The 18,068-nt window shown below is 52.1% G+C and overlaps 1 protein-coding gene across 2 annotated transcripts; it reads right to left on the minus strand.

Moving 5' to 3' along the window:
- Positions 1 to 56: 56 nt before the first annotated feature.
- Positions 57 to 17,693, minus strand: PKIG (cAMP-dependent protein kinase inhibitor gamma). 2 transcript variants are annotated; one of them, XM_063172243.1, is made up of 4 exons: positions 17,504 to 17,693; positions 11,925 to 11,989; positions 1,823 to 1,998; positions 57 to 991 (listed from the first exon to the last, which is right to left on the minus strand). In XM_063172243.1, the coding sequence occupies exons 3-4, from the start codon at positions 1,971 to 1,973 to the stop codon at positions 912 to 914; spliced, it is 231 nt and encodes a 76-aa protein (XP_063028313.1). In that variant the 5' UTR covers positions 1,974 to 1,998; positions 11,925 to 11,989; positions 17,504 to 17,693; the 3' UTR covers positions 57 to 911. The 2 variants fall into 2 exon arrangements, with proteins under 2 accessions (XP_063028313.1, XP_063028312.1); XM_063172242.1 differs by having other exon boundaries at positions 11,925 to 11,992; positions 17,504 to 17,692.
- Positions 17,694 to 18,068: the final 375 nt, after the last annotated feature.

Here is an 18,068-nt window from a genome sequence, read left to right on the forward strand (position 1 = left end):
GAAACCACCCCACAGCTGAAGGTAAAACAAAGGAAGAAGAAACATCCAGACAGAAAGAAACCACCTTCAGTACTTGAAGGCTGTGTCATTTATTCCAACAGCTTATGTAGTTTTATCAAACCATCTTTAACACAAAACATGTCTCCTTAAAGACAGAAGGGTGTGAGATCCTACCAGAGATCATCTCAGCTAACAGCTTGCAAAGTTTAGCCTGAATGTCAACAGTCAAACCAGCAAAATGTTTCTCCCCTCCCCTTAATAACATCTTGAAGTGTTCAAACCTGAAGAAGATGCCTGTGGCTGGTGCTGCTGGGTCTCCAGGTGGGGCTGATCCCCACAGAGCTGTGCTTTGGTCCTTTCCTGATGCTAAGCAGCAGCAGCACAGGTGAGTGGTGTTGCCATGAGGGCAGCAGGACAGGCTGGGTCCTTTCCCCACTGCCCACCCTGATGAGGGGCCATGTGGACAATCCAGAGGCCAGGTCTAAGATCCAGATGAGGGTGAGGCTTAGAAAAACCAAGAATCTAAATTTCTAACCTATGGAAACAGAATAAATAATAGTCTAAATCTGCAAAGGAGGAAGGTACCTTGGACAGGAAAATCTGGTGTGTTTATTATTACTGAAACTGTTTTTCCCCTAAGAGAAAATTGCAGCTAAGGCATCTTGAGAATGGCTCATACCACTACAACCATGGCAGTGTTGCTCTAAACCATTAGGGATGGGGGCAGAAGTCTTTTGGAGGTGCCAGTCCTTGCAAGTGTCTTGTGTCTCCCTACACAAGCACGGTTCCAGCAGAGGCATTTGACAGACAACTTGCTGTTCCAGGTTGGTTTTTGTCCACAGATTCAACAAATTCTTGTTTCATGTTCACAGCAAGGCCCTCCTCCTGCCCATCCCACACCCTTTTTGCTCTCATGGGGAGGGGCTGCTTTCCTGCCCCTTTGGTCTTGCTCCAGGGTCGTTGTCAGAAGAACTGGCATCTCTTTGGCTTTCTGCAGAAGGGAGGATTGGGAAGAAAGCACAGTTACACCCTGCTGAAGACACTTGAAGCCATCAGTGATTGCTACAGCTGATTTCATCCAGAGAGACAAAAGATTTTCACCTGAAGATCTATCTCTCCCCTCCTGTGCCCAGATACCTGACCCATCCATGAGGGTGTTCAAGGCCAGGCTGGATTGCACTGGGAGGTCTAGTGGAAGGTGTCCCTGCCCATGGCAGGGGGTCTTTAAGGTCCCTTCCAAACTAAACCATTTTCTATGATTCTATGTTTAAGAGATTTGGGTTCTCCCTCCACATTCCTGGAGTACAAACACTTCTCAACACACCTGACAATGCAGAGAGGGAGCCTCAAGGTAGGGATGTGCACTTGCCCAACTTTCAAGTGCTCCAGAACTGTTTTCCTGACAGCCTGGCAGAGCCTGAGCTGCTCTGGTAAAGCAGCTCCAATTTGTGCTTACTGTGGATGGGTGGATGGGCACATGCTGTATGGCCATGCTGGAAGAAGTACAGCTGGGGTAATGAATGTCTTTAAAGTTTTTTTATAGTTACAGGCTGTAGGCTAGAGAATTAAGCAAGTAAGGGGGAAAACTGAGTTTCCCTTCTACAGTGACAGTCCATGTTGTGTTGCTCATTAGTGAGATGAGAGCTTTGGACAGAGGATTGAAGCTCCTCACAGCCTGAGGGCCAGCAGGGTGATGCCTCTGCTACATCTGGGCTGCAGAGGGGAATTTGGACATGGCTGCTGCTGTGAAAGCTTTTCTGTTGTTATTTGAAATACTGCAGAGCTATTGAAACATTGATTTTTTGTGTGTGTGTGAGCTCACCTGCTCCCTGCACAGCCAGCTCCCCCATGTCCTGGCTCAGCTGGCGCATGCTGATGGTGGTGGCCTCTCTCTCGATGTCATGGACAGCGTTCCTCCGGCCAGCCCGGTCACAGGAGATGAAGTCAGTGTAGGTGCTGGACTCCACCTCCATTGCATCTCTAGTCACTTGCAAAATGCTGTGGAGGAAACACAGCTGTGAGGGCCAGGATGCTCAGCATGGTTCCCTCCAGGTTAGGTTACAGCCTGAGAGAACAGTGCCTGTAACTGTGCTCTAGTTCCTCAGACAGCAGGCACTGACATGCCAGATATCACCTCCCCCATGTGGGGCAATGTGTGGGGAAACCCACCATGCTGGGTAACCCACTGTGACAGGTGAGGGCAGATCTTTGGTTTTCTGTGGTTGAAATATCTCTCAAGATATTAAAAAGTCTTTTTTCCCAGCCCCACAACCAAAGAAGTTGAGATGCCTCAGCTCTGCTTTTCAAGGTTGTTTATTTTCTGTCCATAATATTCTTTCTCTGACCTGCTGAGGTCTGTCCAGCAGGTTGGTTTGTGGCACACTGACTGCCCTTGGGGTGGTGCTAGCTTTTTATACTAAGAACTACATGTACTTTATTTACAATAATTTTCCAATACCTATCACCTATGTTAGACTGTCTCTATTCTAAATCAATCCAGAAGTGTCACCATCACAGCAGAAGATGGAGGAAAAGAAGACAAAGAAGGAGGAGGATGGGACACATCTGTTGTCATCTTATTGCAGGGGTTCCATACTGTTGTCTCCTTATCACAAAAGTTCCATACCTCCTTGGTGTTTCTCGTGAGCAGCTCCTCCCAGCACTGACTCTTTCTTCTTCACAAAGCAGCCAACTGACCCCAGTTCCCTTCTCACCCAGCCACCCCACTCTTTTATAGCATCTTCTTCTCATTGGGTACAGCTGTGGCCTGTTAAAGTCAGGCCTGCTCCTAATCTTTGATAATTGCCCCAGCTGCAACTCCTTAGGGGTAAGATTACTTTCTACACTAGCTTTATTTTCTTATATTCCATCCCCCTACACATGCCCAGATTCCTCCATCTTGCCTCTTGAACCCTCATTCTAAATCCCCAAAATTCTACTTTTTCACTCAGTGACAAATTAACTATCATTCTATTCAAACTCTTGTGGCTTGTAAATCCTCATATAAAGTTGGTAATTGTCTCCATGGGCTAAAATCAAAGGCGCAGGTGTTTTTGATTCCGTGCCAAGGTCTCAGAGCCCCTTGCCAGGGTTTGGAGTCACCCAGGGCAGCCAGAGGGATGTCCTGGGTTCTGTCAGGCAGGAGGCCCCCATCTCATATGCCTGCCTTGTTCTGCCTTCCTCCTGCCAAGGCAGACACGGTGTTTGTCCCTCCTGGGAGTTTCCAGCCTTCTCCTTTGGGCACACGAGGTCGCTTGCAGCAGCTTTTCCCTACAGGAAAGCATTACAGAGAAAGCCCTGCTTCCTCCTCAAAATGCCACAGGAGCCTTGAAGTCAGGCCAAATTTGGCTCACTGCTTGGGGGAGGGGGTGGTGATCCAACCTGAATTTGTAATGGGAAATGATGGATACCCACTGGAAAGTCAGGAGAGCAGGGAATATTTTATAGGTATGGGCTTGGGGCAGCACTGGCCTCCTCTGGCTGTTGGATGGCACTGAAGAAGCACCGGGCTGGACTGCTGTGAGATAAACACTTTACCATGTGAAAATCAGCCCTTCTGTGAGACATTTGGATCCCTTCACTCCAGATTTGTGCCAGTGCCAAGTGCACAGCACCAAGAAAGGCCCGGAGCAGCCACTTGTCACATGCCAGCTCTGCTGTGAGCCAGCTCTGAGTGCAGCTGAGGAATCCTTAAGTTGCTGGGCTTTCATTCTGGCTGCTGGCTCCCCTTGCCAGCACTTGCACAGCACACAGAGTGCAGGATGGTGTTGTGGGCATCCTGGCTGCTGGGCACGGAGCTGGCACACACTGCCTCTGCACAGGAAACCTGGAGCCCTCAGTTTCTGCTCCTGTTTGGCACTTAGTTTTACTGCATGGAATCAAGAAATTAATTGCTGTCTTATCTGTGCCTCTGATCACTGTGAAATGTGCCTCCAGCCCTGCTGATTGCTGGCAGTGCCTGGAGCAGGCCCCATTAGAAACGCTCGTGTGCAGTGAAAACAAATTCATGCACATTTAACGCACATTCACTGCCTTTGTGCCTTGCAGTTAATGACCCACAGAGGAGTTTGCTCAGCCTCCTTTACAAATCCTGCTTGATATTGATTTCTCTGCCAGGGAAATCTGTTGGCACATTCAGGCACCAGCCTGAACAGGAGTCACACTCCTCACTTTAATGTCAAGGCAGTAGAAAGGAGATGCAGATGAAGATGCAGTAACTGGGATGAAAGAGGTCAGATTCTCTCTGTTCCTGAGTTGAGTAGGGTGCAGGAACCAAAACCCCACAGAAATACAGCATGTTTTGGCAGCCCCAGGGACTCCTCTCCTAGAGTGGTTGCCAGCTAAGGGAGTGCTGGCCCCAGCTCACTGGTGGGATGTGGGGCTTGGCCCACCCAGATCTTGCAGGAGATCCTGTTTCCCCAAAGCTAACAATTCTTGTGACCGCCTGCCTCCTGTACAGACTTGGCATCCATCTAGCTCCTGTTAGATGAACCCAGGGAAAAGCTGCATCATTTGTCCCTGGAAGAGATGCCCCAGATATTTTTCCTCATCTTCCCTCCTTCCATCCCTGGGACAAAGCACCTACTCTGGATGAACTCAGTGAGCAAAAGCCTTTCCCCAGGACTGTCACAGACATGTTTTATGAAAAATCCTTTCCTTAGGATTTTTTCTCCTGAGAAGCTGCGAGGCCTCAGGAACAAAATGTAAACAATGGTTATCTGCTGCTGTGGAATGCAACAGGTGCATCTGTGATTGGCCCATGTCGGATGTTTGTAATTAATGGCCAATCACAGCACAGCTGTCCAGACTGTATCAGTCAGTCACAAGCCTTTGTTATCATTCTTCTTCTATTCTTAGCCAGCCTTCTGATGAAATCCTTTCTTCTCTTCTTTTAGTACAGTTTTAACATAATATATATATATCGTAAAATAATAAATCAGCCTTCTGAAACATGGAGTCAAATCCTCGTCTCTTCCCTCATCCTCAGACCCCTGTGAACAGCATTACACAGGACAGGACAGGCATCCATCATTCCCAGACAAACTCTCAGAGGTCACTGCAGCCCAGACTTTGCTGAATTTCTACAGCTGCCAGGGAGAGCCCAAAGGGACTGGGGAGGCTTTCCTAGAAACGATCCAGACAATCCCAGGTCCATCTCCAAGCAGTGAGGCCACTCCAGAGCTGATCTGCTCCAGAGTCCTGCTGCCCTGGTCCCAGTGGGAGGACCAGCAGGTTTGCCCAAGCTGGGGAGCAGGAGCCAGCCCAGGGATGCAGCATTTTCCCTTGATGGAGCTGCCAAAGGTAGCTTAATCTTAAACACGGGGCTTATTATTACTGGCAGTGCTGTGCCATAATTGTATTTAATACAATAATTTCCCCGCACACGGGAAAGGGATGGGATCCGGAATAAAGGCAGCAAGCAGCAGTGTGCAGCTCCGGCTGCCGGCTCGGTGGCCGGGAGATGGCGCATGGGGTTTATTTATTTCCGTGCCTGGGAGGGCTCCTGCCTTCGGCTCTCCGTGCGAGGAGCTGGAGACAGGCGGATTTAACAGCGAAACTTTCACATCTGAGCAATTCCCCCGGGATTTTCAAGGTGGGTGGCTCTCAAAGCCCTTGCAGAGAGATTCCAGCCTCCTCCTCCTGGAGCTGTTGGGCTGAGAGGGTGATGGGAGCAGTTGAGATAGGAAAACCTGGCTTTTCAAACAGCATTTCCATAATTCCAGGCACAGAACCCACAGCTCTGTGGGTTTTCACTCAGTTACTGCTTTTAACACCTTTCAGGAGCTGAAAAGGAACTACCTTCCCTCTTATCTACACAATTCAGTGTCACCTGAGCCTGTGTCACTGTGGGCACAGAGGGTGCAAAGGGAGCTGCATCACCTGCTGGCTGCCCACCTTGGGTTTTTCATTCTCCTGTGGACAGGAAGATGGGCCTGAAATTGCAGGAATAACCCCATGGCACACACATACAACGTGCAAAGGTTTCCAGGGCTCTTCACAGAGGTGATTCAGAGGGTCCTTTCCTGCCCTCCCTTCCCTCTCTGCTGCTGGTGTAACAGGAACAGCCCCTGTGCCCTGAGCACAGCGTGCCAGCCTGCAGGGATGGGGCAGGGCAGCTGGGATCTGCTGCCTCTTGCACATCCCTCAAACCTTTGCTGCTTGGAGGGAGGCAGTGGCCCCTCTGCCATGGGGACTGTCCTGGGGCAGCTGGCCACAAGTGAAGAAGCCCCTCACAAGCTGCCACTGCCACCAGGAGTGTCCCCAGAGCTGCCTCTGCTCCTGAGCCTGCATCTGCCAAGCTCTTTGGTTTGGACTTATTTTTCTGTGGTGTCATGTGAGTACTAAAAATTCTGAGCTGTAGTAGTTTTGGCTTTGCTGGTGGGGACTTGGCTTCCTGAGTGGTTTTGCTGTTGGATTGCACCTGGGCTTGCTGGCATTTTCCAGGGAGATCACCCAGCAGCTGACACAGCAGCTGGCTCAGCCCTGGGGGCTGCAGCTAAACCCGCCCTACCCATTCTGGGGCTGCGTTTTGCCCATTTAGAAGGTGGGTGCTAAGAGTTTAAAGGGTTAAATGTTTCCTCTGCCTTTTGGTGGAATAAACTGTGGCATTTCCTTTGGCTCAGCTCCGTGTCCCATTGGGTTCCACAAGCCTGTATTTAATTCCTGTGTCCCCTTTGCCTCCTTCTCAGCACATATGTCAGGGACTGCAGCAAACAGCTCCTGCACACGAGGTCAGAGTGGCAGAGAGGTGACCTGGGCACACCTGGCAGGTGACCCTCAGCCCAGGGCTCTGCCCAAGCGCTGCCACCCCAGCAGTGCCCAGGGCTGATCCCTGGGGCTGGGTGGATGCTACAGTCACAAGGAAACCCTTTCACACAACCCTGCATCTGTCCCTTGTCTAGGTTAACCTCCTTATTGCCAGGAAGGGCTATTTTTGGGTGCTGGCTATCAGCAGGCTGGGCTGAACTCAGCCATTCCCCCTGCCTGCTTTGTGCCTCCTGCTCTGCCCCTCTCACCTTTCTCACCTTGTTCTCTGCACACTCCAGAGCCCTGGGGCAGCTCAGGCCCCTGCTGGCACATGCAGGGCACAGCTCTGCCCTCCGTGCTGTGCTGTCCCTGGGACACCTGAGGCAGGACAGGGACACCCTCGGGCAGTTCCCAGCTTCAGGAGCCCTTGCCAAGGGGCTGCAGCCCAGCTTTGGCCTCGTGCTGCCCATTCCAAGGGCTGCAGGTTTTGCTTGGAGGCAGCTCCCACATCCCAGAGCCCAGCCCAGGACATGCTCTCCCTCCTGCCTGGTGGATTTAACCTCTTCCCACTGGCACCAATCCTGCTGGTTCCTGGGCAGTAAACCTGGGAAAGTGGGGGCAGATTTTATAGTCAGTGGATTTAACACTCTCCAAACTCCTGGAGTCGTAAAGCCCCAAAGCTGAACAAAACCTGGGGTAAAATTCCAAATTTCTGCTTGGGAACAGGGATCTGACCCCTTTTTCTGCTCAAGCATCACACCCCAGCAGCGAGGCATGGAGTAGGGCAGCCTCCTTGCAGCTCTGCTCATGGTGCCCCTTGCCCTTTCATTCCACGGTGCAGGGTCTATTCTTAGACCTCTCCTGCTGGGGCCGGATCCATAACAACAGCAAAACACTCACCAGCCCTGCTGGGCTTTTAAAATATTTACAGTGCAGGATGGTTTACCGAAGAGGGGGGCCTGGTAGAGCACAGAGAAGGAAGCACCGGGATTTCTGTGCTCCCTGGGGGTTTGCTCTGAGGTTTCCTGCTGGGACAGTCACATCCAGCGAGCAGAAAAAAATATCCCGCAGGGCTGAAGGCAGCACTTGAGGTCAGGGGGTTTCCACCAACTGTCTGACAAGATCCAGATGGAATTTCAGCAAATTTTCCACTGGGCCTTGTCTGGGAACATGCATGAGGGGGTGTGCATCAGAGAGGAAGGGTTCTGTAATGGGGTTATTGGGGTATTTCCAGCCAGGGCTCTGTAATGGGGTTATTGGGGTATTTTGGGCTTATTGAGGTATTTTGTGACTGTGCTTTATGTCTCATGATCCCTATGCACCACAGCTCAGATCCATGGCCAGAAACTGAGCTGCAATGCAGCTGAGGATGAAGATGGTGCTGTTGGGAGCCCAGCCTGGCTGCAACAAGCTGTGTGAGGCTGGGCACAGGGTCTGCACCAGAGCTGCCCTGCTTTCCTGTTTGCCCTGTGTGGTGGTGCTGAGGGGTCTCACTGCCCAGAACTGGTGTGCTCCAAACTCCTGAGCTCTGACTGTGCTGGTTTGCTGAGGAAACAGGAGCAGGGCAGCAGCCTGATCTCCTCCCAGGACACGTCCATCTCCTGTGCTGAGCAGCTTCTGCCCAGGCAGGAATAGCACAGAAAAACCTCACCAGACTTCGGTGGTGAAGAGACATCCAGCACATCTGTATTTATGGAAGGTTTTTGCTGTGGGATTCCTTGTAATAACTCTGCACCCTCAGGCTCTTACACTAGAAATGATAAATTCAGCCAGGACAGACATCACAGCTGCTCCAGCCCCTGCAATGGCTTTGCAGGAACAGAGCTTCCAGCATTCTCTAGGACTTGCTGGAAAATTTTAATTCCTTCAGGAGAGCAGATACAGCTGAGGTTCAGTGTCCACAAATAGATCCCTTCTTTTCATTTGGCCTGGTTTTACAGTATAAAGATCATTTCATGCCTGTAGAACTGATAACCAATTGCTAAGCCCCGTGTTTAAGATTACGCTTAGACTGACTCCTCTGTGACTTCACAAACTTTGTATTTAGCTCTGCCAAGCTCCCCAGACTCCTTCTCCTCCCTCCTGGCCTTCAGCAGAGCCCTCGCTGTCCCAAGGCACCTCCTGCTGTCCCACATCCCCACAGCCACTGCCTGCCTCCCCACTGATGTAAGAAATGCTGCAGCCAGAGTTCAAACTCCCAGCTGAGCCTTGGAATGGGGCAGGGCGAGCCCTTGTGTGCTCTGCTCTGATCCCCAGGGGACAGGGGGAGCTTCAGGGAGGCAGCAGGGCAATGCTCAGCCCCAGTGGACTCCTGTTAGCATCAGGATGTGGGAGAGAACTGCCCATCCATCCATCCATCCATCCATCCATCCATCCATCCATCCATCCATCCATCCATCCATCCGGCAGCCCAGTGCCCAGCCCTGGCCACCCCCATGCCTGCAGGAGGCACCACCCCTCTGTCAGTCCCCCCAAGGCACAGGGGCTGAGGATCTGTTCCAAAAATCCTCCACCATGGGAAGAATCACTGCTGGATGGGGCCCCTCTGCTCCTCCCTCCCCTCACTACAGCTCAAGCCTCTTCTGCAGCTTCTAGCTAAGTTGATTAATGGAAATAATTGGTCTCTTTGTGCATCTGGAGACAGTTGCCCTGACAGCAGTTGTATTTTTGTTTTGTTCCCAGGTCGAGCTTGTTTTTCCCATCTCTCAGCCTCAAGGTGCTAATGAATGTGGGCACTCTGGTTTAGCTCCCTCCAAAAGACACCCATGGCTCTGAGGGATGGGTGACAGTGAGGATAAGGCACCTGAGCCCCTGCAGGCCTTCAGGACATGGCAGGCTGGCACCTTTCTCCATTTTCACCCCCAAGGCAGGCTTGTGCTGGATGGACACAGCTGTGGCTTTTGCATGGCAGAGAGAAGAGAGCCAAATCCTCACCCAGAGCAGCCATGAACACCCACAGCACCCTCTGTCCCCTCTCAAAGCTCTGAGGAGTCTGAGGCTTTGAGTCCCTTCTCCATTACTTTCATTTTCTCACAATTTCTTACTTATTTGCATTTATGTGTCAACGTATTTTTACACAAAAATCTATGTGGAAGATCTGCTGGTGCCCGAAGCTACAAAGCAGACAAGCCACAGACCAGTGGCCCTTCAGCTGCAGGAGCCCCCCAGCTGCTGTGGCAGGCAGGTCCCAGGTATATATATATATATCCCCCTGTGATATCACAATCCCCTTCAGGCCTGGGCTCCTGCCCTCCTCCAGACTGCTCATGAAGGAAATGAACAGTTGGGTTCCACCTCAAAGGCTGGAGAATGCCCAGCAGTCCCACAGCTCAGAGGCACCAACCTCTGTGTGAGCATCACCCTCTAAAGCCCCACCTGAATCCCTGGCCCAGGGATGCTCAACCCCAGCACGAGCTCCCCAACACCTTGCAGGGTAAGGAGGAGTCAGACAAGTGCTGAGGAGATGCAGCTGGGGCTATTTTCTGGCACATGTGAGAGGAAGGCAAAGCCACAGCAGCCTTTGGTGGTGTAGCTCTGCTTCTGGGTTGAGGGAGACCTCTCTGCAAGTGCAGAGGTAAACAAGGATAAATCCTTATTTTTCTGCCCAAAATGAAGCAGAGCCATGTAGTCCAGCTCATTGTGATCTGCTGCTGTGGGAAAGCAGGGCTTGCAGGACTGGGGAGGAGCTGTGAGGGCTGTGACTGGGCAGGTTTGGCTGGGGAAGCTCTGCTCAGCTCAGGGTGCCTGGAGCTGAGGCTCAGCCTCGGTGGGGCTTGCACAATCCCACAGGAATCTGCACCCAGCATCCAGAGAGCCCTCCTGACTCAGAGCAGTGCAAGGGGCTGACAGAAAGGCTGTGGAGCCTCCTGGGGTGCCCTGGCAGCTCCCAGGTGCCTAAAAATAACCAGGGCACCTCCTAAGAGTGTCTGTCAGCACAGAATGAAGCTGGTTAGCAAAGCCAGGCTCAGCTCTGCTCCCTGGGCTCAGCTGCCCTGTGCAGCTGCTCCACTGCAGGGACCCCCACCCTGGGGCAGTGCTGGCTGTGGCAGGGGATGGGGGAGATCTGGCTTTGGGGCTGCTCCCCCAGAAAAGGGGAACGCTGGGGTTCGGAGCAGGTGGGCACTGAGGGGTGGCTGAGGCTCCAGGTGGCCCCATGGCTTCTGTCACCCAGCAGAATCAGGAGCCCCTCTGGCTGTGCTGCCCTGCTGGGAGCCCTGTCTGGGCAGGGGAAGCTCTGCAGGCCTGCACCCTCCTTTGCTGAAGATTTCTGTGATGGATTTCAGTTCCCTTACAGCTGTGCCAGGTGCCAGCAGCTCCTGACCCTCCCTGCAGGCAGGGTGAACCTTTCTGCCTGAGTGCCCTGGGATGTGACACCCAAACCTGAGCTGAAGTGCTGCTGGAGATGAGCCTGCAGCACTGCCCTGGGGGTGCTCAGTGATCACTGCCAGCCTCAGGGAAGGGAAAGCTCCCAGCAAAATCAATTGCCAGGTATTTCATGTGCAGCCTGGGCAGACACAGGGTGTGTGCAGCTCATTTGGGAAGTGCTGGATGGAGAGATGAACTGAGACACCTGCAAGAGGAGGGATCTCTGTGTGCACCACAGTCCTGAGCTCCTGCACTGCAGAGCCCACCCAAAACAGCCCTGGCAGCTCTGTGCAAAGGCCAGCAGAGGACAAGGAAAGCAGAGCCATATCTGAGGACGGTGGGGATGCTCTGAGTGCAGGAGCCACGGGTGAAACCACAGAGAGGATTTGCCATTTCTGCAGGAGCTGGGAAAGGTTCAGCTTTGGGGTTTCCCTGGATTTGCTGGGCTAACTTCACACACAGAACAGAACTCACATCCAAACGACATTGCCCTGCAAAGCATCTGGGCAGCCTTTGCCAGGATTTGCACTGCACTGGCAGGGAGAGGCCATGGAGCACAACTGGCACTGTGGCTGCCTGGAGTCACAGCTGCAACGTGGCTTGGTACAAGGACACGTGGATAATACAGCAGGAAAATCATTACAGCAGAATTGTTGGTAATTTTTTCCTCTTAGCAGCTTTCTAGCATCTAGTAATTCAGAATACAGAGGGGAGGTCAAGTGACTCAATGCTACAGGAAGGAAAAAACCCATTTCTGTTTACCATATTTCCCTGTGAATAAAAGCTTTATGAGCCATAGTGTGAGTCCCTACCTGATTTAGAGGACTTTCCTTCTGGACATGACTTCAAACACGCTTCATGCACAGCAGGACAACAGCTTCTGGGAAAGAAGGAGGGAAAAAACGTAAGAAAACATGATGTGTGCTTGTTTTGGGAAGCACAAAGCTCAGCTGCTGTGTGAGCAGCACAGGGGTGCCAGGGCTCTGCCCAGCAGGCTCAGATGGAGCCTGGCTTGAGGGGCACAGCAGCCCAGGGGCTCTGGGATGTTGTGTTCAAATGGCACCTCCTCAGGAGGGTTTGAGCTAATGGACTTGGACTGTTGTGTCAAAGCCCACAGAAAGTGCAGCACAGAGAAATCCTCTTTGCTTTTGCTGCTTTCCTCGCCCTCCCACAGGTGCTGGGAGCACTGGCACAGCTCCTGTCCTGACCTGCACTGCAGCTGCCTCCAGACCATGAATGAATATTGGTTTGCAGCTCTTTGAAGAAGTGAAACTCCCATATCAGCTCCTCTGAGGTGAAAGGGGAAGTTTAATCTGGTTCTGGTCGCTCTGCTGGGTCTGTGTCCAGCCCTTTGGGTCCCTGCTGTTTGTGCACAGCTGAGCCTCCTCCTGCTGTCCCCAGGCCCTGCTCAGACATTTCCTCTGTGGCCTCAACATCTGTGGGTGCTTTGCAATCCCTGACCTGCAGAGCCCAGCCAACAGGACACTTGCTTATTTTAGCAGCTGTTTCAGCTTTCTGACTATTTTGGAACATCACGGACTGTGTTTTTCCCTTTGTCCCAGGGACAAATGTTAGCAGAACAGAAATCAAGAGATGAGCCACTTAACCATATAAGCAGTAGCTCATCCAGCAGTTCATCTGTCTTCTGGTCCATCTGGGCTGAGCACCACTGAGACTGGAACTATTTCCCATCATTTTCCAAACTGGGACAGATCCACAGCCTTTCTCTTTATTTTTTTGACCCACTTTCAAAACTTTGTAGTTGGAGCTGACTACTTGCTGGCTCTGGCCCTGCTTCAAGGACAGGGCACTTGCTGCTTTTATGTGTCAGTTTGCCCATCTGTTAAATGGAGCTATTAATACTCCCTCCCCCTGTTAGATGCTTCAAATATTTTAAAGCACTTTCAGCTCTGCAGATGACAGGCTTGCAGAAGTGGAAAATGCTAATTATGATCATGACAGGAGCTAAACAAAGACACAGGGATTTAACAATAAACTTTTGTTAGTCTTAACCCCATTTATAGCAAAGTGCTTACTGGAAACCCTGGACCGGAAAAGAAACAGCATTCCCACAACTCTGGGAATATGCACTGCCCTTTTTGGGCACCAAACAACCAAACAAAAGCAGGAAGGAAGAAACACAGCTTTGGAAACCCACAAGCCTTTATTTTCCTCCTTTGCCTTCCTGCCCTGGCTTGTGTGTTCCACTGCCCAAACAGTTAAACCTCCTGCACTTCAGCAGTGTTGCAAAATATCTCCAAACACGTGGGCCCCTGCCAAGAGAGGCTTAAAGTAAACTGGAGCAGCAATGATGCTCTCAAGTAGAAGTTAGCACTGAGCAGCACTGTTTGTGATGGGACACGATGGGAAACTCCCATTTTCTCTCTCAAAAACAGCTGATTTTGGAGACAAAAACTCTTTAGCAGCTGGTGTTGGCTTTCCAGCCCTGCAGGCCTGGCTCTACCTAGGTGTTCCTCCTCACAGCCCTTGCTTGGGCAGATTTGCAGCTCCATCCCCAAAGGCTCATCCCCTTCTGCCTCACCTGGTCCTGCTGCTCCCAGGGTGATGGGCAGAGCTCCATGGGCCCCTCAGCACAAAGGCCAGGCTGTTTGGAACTTTATGGTGGCACATGGATTGGTGCCACCTAAGGATGGGCTACAGGGAATTGTTAAAGAACACTTTGTTTTGTAGTTTAGTCCTGGAACACATCAAGGTACCGTGGATTATTTTGAGACTCTAGTGGAAAGGATCATTGGCTAGATGGCATCCATAGCCCATCAGGATGAATTACAAGGGAATCAGCATAGAATTATAGAATAATTTAGATTGAAAAAGATATTTAAGGTCATCAAGTCTACCACTAAGGCATGTCCCTACATCTTTTTAATATCCACAATCTTTTTAATATCTCCAGGGACAGTGACTCTACTGCTTCCCTGGGCACCCTATTTCAGTATTTGACAGCCCTTTTGGTGAAGAAATTTTTTCCTAATATTCAACCTAAACTTTCCCTGGTGTAACTTAAGACCATTTTCTCTCGTCCTATTCGATGTGCACGTTTCACGTGTTTGAGGTTCAGATTCCCTCCACGGCAATCAGCTGTTACCCAAAAGGAGCAAACACATGGAACAACCTCAGTTGTCTCAGCATTCAAAATGAATGCATGCTCCAAAAAAACCCCACCCCAGAATGGTTTTTTGGCAGAATCCAAGACTATTCTACACAACAGCTGTTGTGGTGCTGCTTTGATCCAGGGAGGAAACCCTTCCTGGTTCCCAGCAAGGTGACAGCAGCAGAGGGAAGGTTGAGAAGGTTGTCCTTGTGTCTCCTGGGTAAACACCAGGCTGCATGCAGGGCTGAGCAGGGCAGCAGCCTGGCCCTCCCACAGCAGCCAGACTGCCTCATTTAGTGTCTGCAGCAGCAGCTGGCATCCCCAGCCTCAGACACACAAGAAAACCTCTAATTGTAATGGAATGCCTTCCATAAGTCACTAATGACTCTGAACCAGGAGGTGTTACAATCCTTACAGTGCAATATCCTCTTAATCACAGCCAGGATTGTTTTGTTACTGAGATAACTACCTGATATCCATTAAAATGCCTTCAGAGCTCTTTGCTCCGCCGGTATCTCATGGCAATGAGCACCACAGATTAATTGCACTTTGTGGGAACAGTAACTCCAGTAAAGTTGGTGACGCTCTGGTGGGGACATGTTTGGCTTATGACATCACTGCAAATATCAACAGAAATGGCATTTTGGTGCCGCCAGGGAGTTCCCCAGACCAGCACTGCGCCCGCAGGGAGGAGCTGTGCAGAGAGCACCTGGCACAGAGGGCTCTCCTGGGAGGGGAAGTGCTGGGGAGCTCACTGTGGAAACCAGACATGAGTGGTGTAAAGTACATATTCCCTTGGGCTCAAAGAGAGTGAGAGTTTTGAAGCGGGGCCCAGGGCAGTTCATAGTCCAGCTGCTGCTCTTCCTGCTTGTGCTGCAGGTTCCAGGCAGGAGCGACCTCAGCCTCTCTAACTGCCACCATGAGGAGCTTGGGACATGAACCTTCCCTTCTCCCTGGCTGCTGGCAAGCCTGGGGAGCAGCTTCCCTTATGACTTGTCTTATTCTAGTTCTAAGCAAAAGACAACTAGAAGCAGTGGGCTTTTTCCCCTCTCATCCTCTCTGAAATGGGTGTTGTGATGGAAAACTTATTTTCCAGTTCAGTCCATATAATCAGCTTTGGTGACATTAAAGAAAAATGATGTGGAGAAACAAATGGAATGTTAAAATGGGAGCGATCAGAACAGGGTGACACAGGCAAACAAAAAACCAGGTTGAAGCTTCTGCTGTTCCTTTTGGCTTTGTAGATTCATCCCCCATTCTGCCACAGACCTGTGTGAGCGCAGGGAAAGGATCTGCTTTGTGCGAGACCCATGTAAAACAGGAATGATGCTGTGCTTGGGTGCCCAGACAGGCTGGAGGCATTAATGCACAGTAGTGTGCTGCAGGAACTGGCTCTGAAATGTGGGAGATCAGGAAATGTTAGCAGCTTGGAAAACGTCTTCCATGGTTATTTTGGGTGGCAAGGTTGTGTGCCTGTGGGTATTCCTCTGAGTGGGATCAAAATTACGTTGATTTTTCTTTGGAATGAGAGGAAAAAGCAAAACTCCCCATCCTAGCTCCTCATGAGCCTGTACACCCCTCAGAACCAGCCTTGGTACAGAAGTGCCAGGTGGTTGGAGGATGCACAGCTGTGAACATTCCTGGGTTTCATCTCTTCATGGCCAAGCTGCCCATGTGCTGTAGCCAATGCTCTCCAGTTCTCTAAGGCATCTGAGTCTACACTCTGTGGAAAGTGTCCCCCAAAACGAGGGCATGGGGTGCTCACATCCCTGTGGAACTCTGTCTGAAGGACTCAATGCTGTGTTCTGTGCCCAAGGTATATTAAGCTCTAATGGTATATCCATGATTATAAACAGCCATTTAACCTGCATCTGCATTACAAAATAATAAAAGCCATTGAGGATCTCTTCATGGATCCTTCCTTCTGAAACACCATTGCTCACAAGAGCTGAAAGGTGGCAATTTCTCAGCAGGGTGGCCACACATTGGCAGGGTGGCTCCTTCCAGCCAAGAATCTCTGAAGCCAAGCACTGCCCCACGCCAACCAAGCCAGGCACGCTGAGCAAACAGCCCAGAGCAGCAAACAGCCCAGGGCTGTCACCATGGGAGAGTCTCAGCCACCCAATCAAGCCGTACCCACCCCACAAATGTCCCTTCACCCTCGCATGGCAGCAGCATCCCTGCTGTGGCTGTCTGTGCTCATTGACCCCAGCGTGTCCTCCTCCCATTTGAGTCACCAGCACGGCCACCCAGGGCATTGCCTCTGCGTTCACAGCTATACTTGGCTCTTGGTCTGCAGAACCATTCACCCCTTCCAAGCAGTGGGAAATTTCCCAAACACGCCTTTGGGGCCAAGGCATTGCATGCATGTGAAAGCTCCCCACCACAGCTCGCCACCAGCTGCTATGGGGAATCCAGAGGGAGGAAAGACACACAGCTTCGAGGTGGAGGAATTTGCAAAGCCTCTTGAGAATACCACCACACAGCAGTTCTTTTTTTATCCCGAATCTTTGCCTTTTCAAACATTTGCTTGGAAAGCCGGATGCCGGCAAGTCTCCGAGCCTGCTCCTGCTGCCACGCTCCCAAAGCTCCGCAATTGCGAGGGGAGTCCGGGCAGCCCCCGGCTCCTGACATCCCCAGGGATGGGATGGATTCCCTGACATCCCGAGGGATGATTCCCTGACATCCCGAGGGATGATTCCCTGATATCCCGAGGGATGATTCCCTGATATCCCGAGGGATGATTCCCTGATATCCCCTGGGATGATTCCCTGATATCCCCTGGGATGATTCCCCGATTCTCTCCCAGCACGGACCCGGGTGCCTGTCCCGCTCCCATGCGAGCACAGAGCAGCTCCCGTGCTGGAAGGGATTCCCTCCGGCAAACCGCTCACAACAAGCGGACACATGTAGGAAATGAGGCCAGAAATCCCCACGGGGGTCAGTGATCCACGGTGCTCTGTGATTTCCGTGCTCTGAGCCTGCTCTCCCCGCTACCCCTCGGCAGAACCGCGTTATTTCCGAGCGGAGCAGCCGCCGCCTCCCTTCCATCAGCCTGCGAGCGGCTTCTCCCTCCCAGCAGCACAAAACCCGGGATGCAGCGCTGCTGTTTGAGCCCACGGTTTGCCGGCTCCAAAGCCCTCGCTGCTCGCGGTCGGCTGGGTAAAAGTTCACCGAATCTCCCAACAAACCGCGCTGGTGGCACGGCCAGAATTGCTCCTGGCTGCCCTCCAGGACAGGTGTCCCTGTCACCCCCCGCCCCAGCACAGCCCCACTTACAGCCCCGGCTCCCGGCGCTGCCAGCCCGCGGTCCCAACGCCGAGGAGGGGATGGATGGACGGATGGATGAAGGGATCGCGGCTGGATCCCACCCTCCTGCCCTCTCTGCCCTCCTGCCAGGCCGGCCGGGAGCCTCGCAGCCGGTTCCAGACTCGCAGTTTCCTTCTGCCGGGAGCTGCTAAATGAAGTTGCACTTGTGGGGCCAAGGGGCGTGTTCTCCTCCCCGGAGTCAGTCCCTGCCGGCTGTAATCCAATGCTCTGCCCGATGATGTCAAGCGGCTCCCGCTCGGCTCCTACCTTACAGTCGGCAGCAGGGATCCGTTTCCTTTTCGCAGCGATCTTTGTTTAGCTTGGGCTTGTAACCCCATCCCCCGGCAGCTGCGTGTGCCCGAGCATCCTCCCCGCGATGCTCAGCGTTGGGCTTTCTGCTGCCGGGCGCTCCCTCCTGCCTGCGGCTCGCCCAGGGGTCCCACCTGCATCCCACCCTTCATCCTCCCCACCAGGATGGCCAGAGACACCATCACACCCCTGCAGCCTGAGCGATCCCACCAGGTGTAGCACGGTG

The sequence above is a fragment of the Melospiza melodia genome, chromosome 19 (assembly GCF_035770615.1).
Source record: "Melospiza melodia melodia isolate bMelMel2 chromosome 19, bMelMel2.pri, whole genome shotgun sequence".
In the NCBI taxonomy this organism is placed as follows: Eukaryota; Metazoa; Chordata; class Aves; order Passeriformes; family Passerellidae; genus Melospiza; species Melospiza melodia.